The sequence below is a fragment of the Anguilla rostrata genome, chromosome 6, assembly GCF_018555375.3.
Source record: "Anguilla rostrata isolate EN2019 chromosome 6, ASM1855537v3, whole genome shotgun sequence".
NCBI classification, from domain to species: Eukaryota; Metazoa; Chordata; class Actinopteri; order Anguilliformes; family Anguillidae; genus Anguilla; species Anguilla rostrata.
Genome location: NC_057938.1, coordinates 28302630 through 28316172, shown reverse-complemented (window position 1 = coordinate 28316172; position 13543 = coordinate 28302630). Strand labels below are relative to the sequence as shown.

Below are 13543 nucleotides of genomic sequence, written 5' to 3'. Positions count from 1 at the left end.
TCAGGTTGGAGACCCCAGTGAATCAATGTGTAGGAAAATGATGTAGGAACTAGATTTTCATAAAAATATACTTATATATACACTACAGTGACTTCTGGAGTCGTTTTTGTGAGAGAATTTTACTTCCGCATCAAAAAAACGCCAAACCGAAAGTGACGTAACAGAAGGGAGAGCGGTTCTAGTTGAACAATAAGAAGAATGGATCTCAACGCTAGTTTTGACACTGAGGAGTTTGTAAATGTTTATGCAAATGTATATGACGGACCACAGCCTTACAATTATGAGCCTGCTAGGTATCCAAGAGACCAGGAACAGACCAGGGTTATAAGGAATAACGGTCAGAGGAGAGAAATTGAGTTGTGGTGTGAGGAGAACCAGTGGAGAACTGGGCAGGTGTCTTGGTGAGTGACCAGCGTTAGCTTATAGATACTGTATATCCACATTATATAATACCACTAACCTAATTAAAGACACTCAATTTCAAAAATAATGTATATAACCGAAATATTTTGAGCAGTAATACTTACATAGCTATGATGAAATCTTATGTTTTCGGTAGATAGAGACAGAAACAGTAAATCAATGATACAGTTCTATCTGCTTCTGTCTTCTTCCAGAAAACGATGTCAGCTAGGTCTATCAGCAAACAAATGGCTAGCTATGCCCAGAAGTACTCAATAATAATAGTATTTTCCAAGAAATTATGAAAAATTGTTGGCAACATTTCGTTAGGTGTGGCGTCTTTTACTGCTACCACAGAGTGTGCCTAAGTGAATGCGATGATGAGAAAAAATTTGGTTATGCTGACTTATAAAACGCTATTCCAAAAGCAAAAATAGACATGTTATACATTGTTAGAAAGCTTATACTCTCACCTACTGAATAAATGAATTGTCAATCAAGCCAGACTGTACTAAAAAGGGCTACAATACCGTAATCGACACGTGTGGTATTACGCACAGCTATTTTGGAAGGTACCCAGGCGTCACAAATGTGCGTATATTTCACAAACGGATTGTCCAAGACAATATACAACCTGCACAAACACAATAATTTACCATGATGATACATGGTGGAATGCAATATAAAACTACTGAAAAAAGACCAACTCAATATTTCATGACTGCTCAGACTCACTACCACCTACTACTGCACCTTGGGCTAAAGGCCGTCACACACTGCACCGTGAGAACACACAACACCGCGTGTTTTTGTTCTTCAGTTGTTCTCATTGCGTCTTTTTGCTTAAAACGTTCTACTTCTTACTAAGTATACCGACTACTTTAGGCAGGCAGACTCCCTTCTGTTACATAATATGACGCGATGTTGAAAAAAAGGCGTTTTTAGGAGTTTTGCTCAAAACGGCCACTATTTCCTCTGAATTTGTGCCCTTACATCTTGTAAAAATTATTAAATCCTGCATTATCATTTCAAATGGTCATTTTCAGACAAGGTTTAGTATACATTTCGTAAACTCATCCCTATCTTCTGGATGTTTCCCCTCATCCTTCAAGAAGGCCCACATCACCCCGCTGCTGAAGAAACCCACACTGGATCCTTCAGTCATTCAGAACTACCGCCCGGTATCTCTCCTCCCTTTCCTATCCAAAACACTCGAACGTGCTGCATCTAACCAGCTCTCTGCTTTCTTCTCTGAGAACAACCTGCTTGATCCCCACCAGTCTGGCTTCAGGCCTGGCCACTCGACTGAGACTGCACTCCTCTCGGTCAGTGAGTCACTCCATGCCGCACGAGCAGCCTCCCTCTCCTCTGTCCTGATTCTTCTAGACCTCTCCGCTGCATTTGACACTGTGGACCACTCTACCCTCCTGTCCTCCCTGGCAGCATCAGGGATCCGCGGCACAGTCCTTGACTGGATTGAGTCCTACCTCTCTGACCGCTCCTTCCAGGTTGCCTGGGCGGGTAAGGTATCACCACCCCGTCCCCTCACCACCGGAGTTCCCCAGGGCTCAGTCCTTGGTCCCCTTCTCTTCTCCATATACACCAGATCCCTTGGCCCTGTAATATCTGCCCATGGCTTGTCCTATCATTCCTATGCCGACGACACGCAACTCTTTCTCTCCTTCTCCCCATCGGACACACAGGTCCCCGCCCGCATCTCCGCTTGCCTGAGGGACATACAGAGCTGGATGGACAATCACCACCTGAAGCTCAACCCGGGAAAGACGGAGCTAATCTTTATTCCTGCTCTATCCTCTCCCCTCCTCGACTTTTCCATTTCCTTAGGGGACACCGTAGTGACATCATCACCCTGCGCCAAGAATCTCGGAGTGATGATGGACAACAGGCTGTCCCTCTCCAACAACATTGCAGCAGTAACCCGGGCATGCAGATTTTTCCTATACAACATCCGCAGAATCCGCCCCTTTCTCACCACCTACTCAACCCAGCTCCTGGTCCAAGCAATGGTTCTATCCCGCCTGGACTACTGCAACTCTCTTCTGGCTGGACTACCGGCATCTGCCACCAGACCCCTGCAGCTCATCCAGAATGCTGCGGCTCGTCTGGTCTTCAACCTCCCAGACACTCCCACGTAACTCCCCTGCTCACTACCCTCCACTGGCTGCCTGTTATTGCTCGCATCAAATTCAAAACATTGGTTCTAGCATACCAGGCAGTCAAGGGATCAGCCCCAGCATACCTTCACAAGATTTTCAAACCCTACATGCCAACCAGATCCCTCCGTTCTGCTACCTCAGGACGCCTAGCACCTCCCCCTCTTCGCACCTGCACTTCCAGAACACGTCTCCTGTCTGTTCTGGCCCCACGATGGTGGAATGACCTCCCTGTGGAGGTCAGAACAGCTGAGACTGTGACCCATTTCAAACGACGACTGAAGACCCACCTCTTCAGGCTGCACCTCTCCCCATCCCTCCCTTCCCCCCTGTAAATGACTAAACTTAGGGGTGTATCTAGGCAGCTGTTTAATAGGTGACTTAGTTGATGCGCCAGTCTTAACGACTACTTGTATTTTTATTTATTTTTAGTTTTCCATAGATTGCGTTGTTGCCGTTCTCGTTGTTAGTGATAATCAGTTTAACCACCAGGGTCCAGGTTGAACTATGCGGTTGTTCCCTGTACTTGGACCGGTACTTCTCTCTAGGGGTTTCGTCATACTTATTCCTGGTTATGGTTATACACTTTGTTGTACGTCGCTCTGGATAAGAGCGTCTGCCAAATGCCTGTAATGTAATGTAATGTAAAAAATTTAACCTGCAAGATGCTGATATACATTTAAGGTGGAACAATTGAGGTTCTGGCCATGGCATTACAAGACACTTTTACAAGCGCACACAATTCCCTTGTTTTGACCCCATTATCTCATTTTGATTTTCGGCGTGGGTTCAACACATGTTGAGGTGAGGAATTTGATTGGCTAATTAATAATTCCTTGGCTGATCTCATGTGAATATCATAATCTGATATTCACAGGAGATCAACCAAGGAATTAAACAGTATGCAATTTATTATACACTATAATATAGTGTCTTTACCTCTGTATTAAGTTGCGTACCCTGAAATTCCTCTATGCTGTATAGCCTTTTTAGTGTGCCAACCCAAGATTTTCACTGGCCCCATCTGGCCCCCCCACTAAATATTTTCTGCAGGACCCACTGCTACTAGACCAGGGGTGGGGAACCTTTTTCCTGTCTGGGGCCAGATTGATTTTTGCTTATACGACTGAGGGCCATAGACTACTGTGAACTTTCATGTTAATTACGGACACATTTTTTTCGTGTTATGCTGACTGAATGTTCATATGCACACTAGATCTAAAAGTGAACATTCATTTCAATGTGATGACTACAATTTGCCTCAACCAGTTGTGGAATGTCTGGTGGCACTGATGTTGTTGCCACACCGAGCTGGCTTTCCAAGTTGATGTCTGTCAATCAAGTCTGTCCTTTGAGAACGACAACAGGTTCTACACAAATTAAGAAAACGGGCTTGCCTTTCACTTCCACAAAAAAGTAATCCTCCGTCTATTACTCCGTCTTTAAAAACGTGACCTTCAGAATGAACTTTTCTTCGCTTGGCCATTTTCCCAGTTAAACTGTACACTTGCTAGATTTTTCGTATTTCTTAATCTTCAAAGGCAAAGTTTCATTTTGTTTTGCAAATTGCTGTTATGTTATAATAACCGACTGTTTCATTTTTTTTCAAAACAGGAAAAATATATTGACTATATCATATCTAGGAAACATCCAGCAGGCTATGTGATATTGACTGGAGGGCCTGCGAGCCGGAGGTTGCCCACCCCTCTATTAGACCCTAGTATGTTAAGACTTGCAGCCCCAATTATTGCAAAACCAATAACCTATATCTTTAATTTGTCAAATCTATCGCTTTGTGGTGGCACATGTGAGCTGAATAATTACCAGCTAATTTCAAAGCTTTCCTGGTTAGCTAAAGTACTGGAAAACCAGCAAATAATAACTTTTTTTTAAATGTAATTTTATACTAAACCTACATCAATCTGGTTTTAGGCCTGGCCATAATATCACATTTGCTGCCTCGATACTCAAAAATGAAATTGTTTATTCAAATGATGGCAGACATAAATGTGCTGCTCATTTCATCAGTCTTTCAAAGGCATTCGATACAGCTGACCATGCAATCCTGCTGATTAGGCTGCCCTCTGTTGGCCTTGATGACAGTGCTTGCACGTGGTTTACAGACTACCTCACCAACACAACTAAAGCTGTAGTAACTGATGAGGTAAAATCTAAATCCTTCCAAGTGGTCAGCTAAGGAGTTTCGCAGAGGTGGATTCTGGGCCCTCTTTTGTTTACTATTTATTTTAAGGATATTGCCACTGAATTGGATAAATGCAAGGTTTTTTTTTACGCTGATGACACAGTACTCTATTTGTCAGCATCACTGAGTGATCAGGCTCTCTCTTACCTGCAAGTTGCTTTTAATACTATACAAAGAGCCTTGGCCAATCTTAAACTTGTCTTTAATGTTAGTAAGTTAGTAATGTTGAGATTGAATGTTCCCAACAATACAAGTCCCTTGGCATGGTTAGCCTGTGATTTATCGTTCAAGTCACATGTTTCAAAGCTATCAAAAAAAACTCAAATGCAACTGGATAAAAATAGGTCCTTTTCAATTAAGAACAGAAGGAAAATACCGCAGGATACAATTATGCCAATCTTTGACTATGAAGACACACTATGCACATGGCACAGCTTTTGTATTAAAGGAGTACCATGGTGATTTTCACACTTTCTCGGTTTTATGTGCTATTTGCACAAGAGGCATTGAAGAAACACAATGAGCAAAGTATTAAATATGTCCGTTCTGTATTCTTAAAGAAATATGCGTTTTAAATTCATCGTCCTATTTTCAACCGGTTGAGAAAGTTGTCATTTTGCTACGTCATTAATACAGTAATCACTCCCATTTTCACGCCCCGTAAAGAAATCTGACAGGACACACCGTCCTGCTGTTCAGACAATGCAAATATTTGACTAACGTTAGGTTCACTTAAATTAGAGTGCCTTTAGATTATTTCTGGTTATATTCATTTAGCTAGCTAGCTAACGTTAGCTAGCTAGGAGGTTTGCTTTCATAAGGCAATGTTATCGATAACGTTAGCTTGCTAGTTTGCTTTTATGAGGACGTTATAGTTGTGCTTTTATCTTAACTTGGCTAGCTAGATATCAAAAATTATCATTGGATATAAGTCAACGTCCTTACCTTAGCTATCTACCGATACTTGATATACTAGCCCTACTAAGCTAGCTAGCTTGTGAAAATTCAGTCTCCCAAAGAGAGCGCATATCATGGGGGTAGCTATGGTAACGGGGCACGGTCTGTCAATCATAGCTAACTGACAGTTCTCATTACCACGCCCATACGGTTCGGGTGAATTTTTATCGTGGGAAATTTAGGCTTAGAAAAATAAGTTTTAAAGTACATTGAAATGACTGAAGAATAAAAAAATTATGCGCATTTTTTTTGTTGTTGCCTGAAGACAACTGGGAAGTGTCACGTTCAACCACCATGGTACTCCTTTAAAACCTTTAAATGCCGTTTACCACAGTGTTTTGTGTTTTATTACTGGTCATGGATACTGTACACATCACTGTGACCTGTATGATAGAGTGAGGTGGTCATCCTTGGAACTGCGAAGGAAATACCATTCTGTTCTATTTATCTACGAAGGTATGTTGGCCAAACTACCTCTTTAAGTAAATTATTATCTTTTAACTCAACAAATGATCCTTTGAGGTCATAGGGGTGGATCACATTATCCCCAGGTACAATAGAGACTGGGGTAAATCTGATTTTAGTGTAGTAGTCCCTCTTCAGTGGTATTCATTCTAAATTCTTCTACAGCAAGGATGTTCTCCCTGGTTTCCATTAGTGAATTCAGGGAATATTGGCTTTGCCTTTCTTTTACTTTGTTCTGTCAATTTTAAAATAATATAATTGTTTGTAATGTACATACCCCTTTTTTGGGCTTTTTCAGCTTTATTTGACAGATCAGTGTAGACAGACAGGAAGAACTAGGAGAAGAGAGAGGGAGAGACATGCGACAAAGGTCGGCGGTCGGACTGGAACCGCCGACGTCGCGGCTCGCAATGAGCATATGGAAACGGGCTACGCCACACGAGACACCCCAACATGCCCCTTTTTAATGTTCTGTATTGTGCAGGGACCTTCTGCAATGAGATATTCATCTCAGTGGGCCTTCCCTGCTAAAATAATTAAATGAGTGAATTAATGAATAAATAAATGAATAAATAAATACTTTATAATATATGGTCCAAGGATGGATTTGCTGCTTTTCCAACACCTAGTTAGTTTAATTGATAGTTTGATTTAAATACTAGCAGTTCGATTTGTTTGGAGATATATGTAAGAATCCCACTGGAGAGGTGGTTTCAAACCTTTTTGATGTGAACATAGTACGTTAGGGTTAGCTATTGCTTCAGCCATATCCAAAAAATTTATTTATTTATTTATTTATAAGGACTGTCGTGGATTTTACCTTCAATGGAGGAAAATAATTTAGTCAGGTCACAAAGTAATTCAGCAGTACAACTTTTATTTGGCCAAATAGGAGAAACTGTTCAAGCACTCATTTCAGAGTTCAAGAAGGGAGTCTCAAACTTCTGTTCACAAGTTCTGCCTCTTATATCTTTCTGGAAGCTATCTTTCTGTGAGGTAATTAGCATGGCATGAAATTTATTATTCCCCTTTCCGTACCAACTTCAGCGACTTTCATCCCAGAAACCCTGGCGAAACGTCTAGGTTCCTGGCGCCTCAAAACGGGGGAGGATGTTCTTATTTTCCCTTCGCGTACCGTCTTGTTTCGTACAGCTTATCTTCATTTGACATCAAACACAATCCATGCAGTATTCAATAGAAATGCATAGGCTATTGATTAGGATATGACATTTTGCAAACAATCGTCATGCATATACCACCTGATTATATGCTTATAGCAAAGGTACTTTTAACTGTGAATTTTATTACATTTACAAAGTATCCCTCAAGTCATGTTTACATATTCATGACCTTCTCAGAACCCTGTGTCATGCCTCTTTGTCTTCCCTTTGTACCAAAATTTTTGTAGTTTAAACTTGGTGGTACACCCAGATTGTGATCTAGCTATAGTAGCTCATCCACATTCCTTCCTCCTTGAAGGTCGTTCCTTTCCAGTATCTTCCCATTTTGCACACTTAGTTACATACATAGTTTTGTTATAAACACATAAAAATAGTTAAACACAGTAAGCAAGCTTGTTTTCTATCACAGGATATATAGAAATTTGAAAATTGGGAGAGAAAAAGGAGGGAAGGGGAGTTAAAAAAAACCAAAAATAAAATCTGTTTTTCTGTCTGTCTGTCTGTCTGTCTGTCTTTATGTGGACAGCAGGTCTTGTGGGTGAGAATGCCCTGCCCATCCCAGAGAGTAACGTGGGTAACCGGATGCTGCAGAGCATGGGCTGGTCTCCTGGCATGGGCTTGGGACCAGAGGGAAAAGGCATCACTGAGCCAGTTCGTGCCCTGCAGAGGCCCAAGGGAGCCGGGCTTGGGTTCAACTGAACCTGCCATTGCACTCCAAAGACGTACACCTCCGATCCGCTGCTTCTGACTGGCTGTTGTATCAGACCCTTGTGCCAGTTATAGCATAATAAAGATGGTGCATGGGTTCAGCATATCCAGGCACAGAATAGACAACACACAGATAACAATCAACACCCTGCTTTGTATGTTAAAATTCTGTACATCCTGAATAAAAGGAGCCATTCCTTTGTAAATACACAACAAATGCTACTTGTCCTTCTATGGTCTGAATAATCAAATACACAGTGAGTGAATATTAAGTGCAGACTGTCAGCTTTAATTTAAGGGTATTCATATCCATATTGAGTGATCTGTGGATCACTTTGTATACAATAGTCCCCGTGACAGTCTGCTCTTAAATCTCATATTCATTGTTTTATTTAAAATCATGTGTCATTCCTTTCTGTGTGGAGTTTGCATGTACTCCCCGTGTCCGCGTGGCAGATTGGAGACTCTGAATTGCCCATAGGTACAAGTGTGTGAGTGAATGGTGTGTGTGCTCTGTGATAGATTGGGGGCCTGTCCAGGGTGTATTCCTGCCTCTTGTCCAATGCAGGCTGGCATAGGCACCCAGCACCATCCGCCACCCTGCCCAGAATAAGAGGGTATAGGTGATGGATGGATGGATGTGTCGTACGAGTACAGATCCAAAACAACTAAAAAGTGTGTCACTGTTCTAATACTTGAGCATTTAACTGTGTGTGTGTGTGTGTGTGTTAGGGGTGCCCAGATCATGAATTTTTATAGCCAATTCCAGTTGCTGATTTTTTAAAAGCCAAATCACCCGATAGCTGATTTTTAAAGTTTATTATTATTATTATTAATATTAATAATAATTTTTTGATTTATTATTGTATTTATTTTTTTATTATTTTTTTAAAGCAGCAGAGAACAAAGAAAACGTAAGCTTGTTTATTTCCTCTTTAGGTTACCAATACATTCTGATATTTTCATTATTATCATTACTATTATTAGCAGCATTATTGTTATATTGTCGTCATAGCCACACAGTGAATGAGCTCTGATTCAATGTAGCTGAATATTTACTTAGCTGCTTCCAGAAGAGTGTGTTTTGAGGGCTTCTCACCATGATCTGCACTTGCGCTTTATGTTAGGAGACGTTTCAGTGCAACAATGGATGGAATGACATCTGCCACAGTCGCTGCGGAAGAGTCAATTTCTCTAGTAAGCTCCTCAAAAGGTGCAAGCAGAGTCAATGTGTTTTAACTTTAACATGATTTAGCTTTATAAGATAATGTAGAAAATCCAAATCCTGAACACTACATTGTAAACTATATATATATATATAGTACTGTGCAAAAGTTTTAGGCAGCCTAGATTTTTAAATTTTTTGTTTTCTGCATTAGTGTGTCAGTACAAAAGAGCAAATTTGAGATTTACAAACATGAATTTTCCAAAAAATGAAATTTTACAGATACATTTTTGTATTTTGTTAAATAAAGTAATATTTTAAGTAATAGACTACTTTTCAGATAAAAACTTGATCAAGGGTCTCTGGGATTACCTGGAGAGCCAGAAGCAAGCGAAACAGCCAAAATCAGCAGAAGAATTGTGGCGAGTTCTCCAAAATGCTGAGAACAACCTACCAGCTGATTTTCTTATAAAACTGCCAGACAGTTGTACCTAAGAGAATTGATGTAGTTTTAAAGGCGAAGGGTGGTCACAACAAACATTTATTTTATTTTGTTTTTAACTATTTACTGCTCTTTATATTATTTTTTTAAATATTTATAACCTTTCATTTCATTGTTTTTGAAAGCATCTTAGCTGTACAGCATTTTTTTACAGGTGCCTAAGACTTTTGCACAGTACTGTGTATACATATGTATATATATATATATATATATATATATATATACGCCTTGTTACGAGTTTGGCACTTTTCAGGGTTCCCTACAGAAATAACCAAAAAACATTCATTTCTGTACCTTCTGACCCCATTTCAACAGACAGAATTCACAAACAACTTCACACAATAATGCCCCAAACTTAAGCGAATATAGTGTTTTTTCCTTCTTCTTTTTCCTGCTGATTACATCATCACAAATGCTCACTCGGCAGCACGTTTCCCCAAGGGACTTCTGGATGAGTGTCAGGCTCAGGTTCAAATCCCCTTTAGGACTCAAACAAACTTCTAACACTGGCTTGCTAGCTAACTAAGAATAAAAAATGTAAACTGGTAAATTGTAAATTGGTTTTGCATCTGTATAATCTTTGCAGGAAACTCATTTTTATTTCTGAAATACAAATAAAATACATCCACACTTTAGACAGGTATGCTTTCAGCATTTTGATTGACTTTAATGTTTGCTACCTTGCGGGACAACAGGCAGAGTGAATAATTTAATATTGTTCCTTATAAATTGGCGTAATTTTGATATAAATGCTTGTAATGGCAGGCCTAGGTTTACATTAGTGACTTACAGACAGTGTGAGTATGTGTGAGCATTTTTGTAAGTTGAAAATGTCTTTTGCATCAGATACTGCACACACACACATATATATATATATATATATACTGTGAGCTCCATAATGTTTGGGACAAAGATTTTTTTTTTGAATTGGTTCTGTACTCCACAATTTTAGATTTGTCATCATTCTAAGCTTTTATATAATGGTATATTTATAAATTTTGGTTTCACCATGTAGAATTACAGCACTTTTTATACATGCCCCCCCCATTTCAGAGCATAATAATATTTGAGACATATTAATGTAATGTAAATTAAAGCAGTCATGCTTAATGCTTTGTCACATATCTGTTGCATACAATGGACTGCTTGAAGTTTGTGACCCATAAATATCACCAGGTGCTGAGTATTTTCTCTAGGGATGCTTTGTCAGGGCTGTACTGCAGCCATTTTCACATTTTTTATGGCTAACTAGTGATTTGCATTTTGCAGTGCAGCCTCTGCAGTTCTGTGTGTGAAGTCTTCTGACACATCCACTCTTGCCTCCAGAAGAGTGTTTCTGATCTTTTGGACAGGTATTTTGGGGGAATTGTGAGAATTCCTAATGATGTTCCAGATGATTGATTTTGGTAAGTTTAAGGTTTGGCCTATGTCTCTGACTGTATTTTTCTTATTTCACATCCTCATAATGGCATCCTTGATATTCATTGGCACAACGCTGGTCCTCGTGTTGACAAATGCCAACAACAGGCTCAAAAGGCAATCAAAATAGAATAAAAACTGCATACTGAAAGCTCTTTTATATCTTCACTAAAGAAGCAATTGAATGCACCTGACTAAGCAAAAATACCAGTGAAGCTGTTCGTCCCAAACATCATGGTGCCCTAAAATGGGCGTGGTTATGTATAAAAAAGTGCTGTAAGTTTTCCATGGTGAAGGGTATTTGCATAAATCCAAATGTATGCAAATACCCTTAAATAAAATTCATTCCTATGTATAAAGAAATTCTTACATTTTTGCATGAAACCAAAAAAAAATAAACCAAAAAAATGCCCTTTAAAAGCTGAGAATCTGCTCTTTAACCACATGTGAATAGTTTGATTACAAATCTGAAGCAGTACAGCGCCAAATCAAGAAAAAAAGAAATAATATATATGTGTGTGTGTATATATATATATATATACACACACACACACACACACACACGTGTGACAAATTAAAATGAAAGGGAAAATAAATAAAATAAAAAATAAACCAAATAAAGTGTCTTAGTAAGGTGTTGGGTCACCATGAGCTGCCATAACAGCTTCAGTGCGCTGAGTCTCTGGAACTCTACTGGAAGGATGGAACACCATTCTAACAAAAGATATTCCCTCATTTGGTGAGGGATTATGGTGGTGGAGAGCACTGTCTAACAGAATTCAATGAACTTTCAAATGTGCATTCATGTTTGTAATGAGGGGTTTATGCATTGTAACTCTACTATAATATCCCTCTCTACATATGTAGTTGTTGACGGACTGTTCTTGCTGACACTATCTAATCACATCAGGCATTGACATCCTCAGTCTTCTGAGAAAGAGTTCCTCTTCTGTTTTTCCTTACATATTGCACTTTCCTTAAATATTGCACTTTCACTAAGTGTCATGGCCATCAAATGTGCACTTTTGGCCACAATTTCCGACCCTATTTACTGATGTCTTTCCAATAGATTTAAATGCAGATCACTTTAGTCTCTGTTCCTATTGAAATGCTAGCCAGTTGAGCAGTCTTTTGGCGCTTCTCCACCATCGTTCCATGCCAGAATCCATATGCATTCTTGTCCTACCCGTGCTGTGTTGCTTGTTGCGCTTCTCCATTACACAACAGACCCATGAAGCTAGGAGTCATGGGAGGAGTAAAGCGTCATAAGAGCACACCATGGTGGTGACGTACATATTCACGAGACACAACCACTCAACACAACAAAATGGAGAATCTTGAAGCTATGCTGTTCTTTTTCGTCGGAATTTGGTTTTGGCTTAACCATAATCATTTGGAAAAATGCAAAAAGAGAGTGGAAACAATTGAGTCGGAGAGGAAGAGGGAAGACAGAAAGCTAATCAAAAGGATTGCTGAAAAGAGAAAGAAATGTATGTGGAAAATTCTAAGGAGAGACGATGTTGGCTTTGTTCATCGGTGTAAACAAAGAAGACAGGTATGTTATAGCCATAGCTAGCAACATTACGACTGCCTTTTGGTTTATTCTGAATTTACAAAACACGTCTACCTCTCATCTCATATTTCAGATTCTTCAGTTTTTGTTAACCCGTTGTAGTGCCTCGTCTGTTTGGGCTGTTAACAGAGTTACCGAGTGGTGGGAATTTGTGCTCCCGGGTTTCACCGATGCTCAGTGGGTACAGAATTTCAGAATGTCGGAAGAAACATTTCTGTATCTTTGCCATAAACTACGGCCAGCAATGGAGAGATGGGAAACAGCCTTCCGTCTGTGTGTCCCCCCCAACAAAAGAGTAGCGATGGCACTGTGGAAACTGGCGACCAACTCCGAGTACAGAAACGTTTCACATCTGTTTGGGGTCAGTATCACAAATGTGTGGCGGTGTGTGGGAGAGTTCTGCGCTGCTTCAGTAGAGGTACTAGTACCAGAACTGATTCAGCTTCCAATCCAGGAAAAGTTAGACGAAATGGCTAACTACTTCAGGCAGAGAATGAGGTTCACACCCCCATTTTGGCACCAAGAGAATACCACTGTGAGTTTTTCAACTGCAAGGGCTGGCACTCCATAATCCTGCAAGCCATTGTAGATGGAAAAGGACTGTTCTGGAATGTCTGCACAGGGTTACCAGGGAGTATGCATGATGCCCGTGTTCTCTGTGTGTCAAAGCTGTGGGATCTAGCCAGCAGTGGAAACCTTTTATGAGGTCGCACAAGGAACATTGGTGGATATGATGTTGATTTCTACCTTCTAGGTGATGCTGCATATCCCTTGCAAAGCTGGCTTTTGAAGCC

The 13543-nt window shown here is 40.1% G+C and overlaps 1 protein-coding gene across 7 annotated transcripts in view; it reads left to right on the top strand.

Annotated features, from left to right (window-relative positions):
- Positions 1-8307, top strand: part of gpatch2 (G patch domain containing 2) — a 99185-nt gene extending 90878 nt beyond the window's left edge. For 3 of the 7 annotated variants that reach the window (XM_064341071.1, XM_064341074.1, XM_064341073.1), the window contains one exon: positions 7909-8307. In XM_064341071.1, the coding sequence (XP_064197141.1) occupies positions 7909-8130 (222 nt within the window). In that variant the 3' untranslated portion in view covers positions 8131-8307. The remainder of the gene's footprint in view (positions 1-7908) is intronic. The other 4 variants (XM_064341072.1, XM_064341075.1, XM_064341079.1 and 1 more) reach the window with 3 other exon arrangements.
- The last annotated feature ends 5236 nt before the right edge of the window (positions 8308-13543 follow it).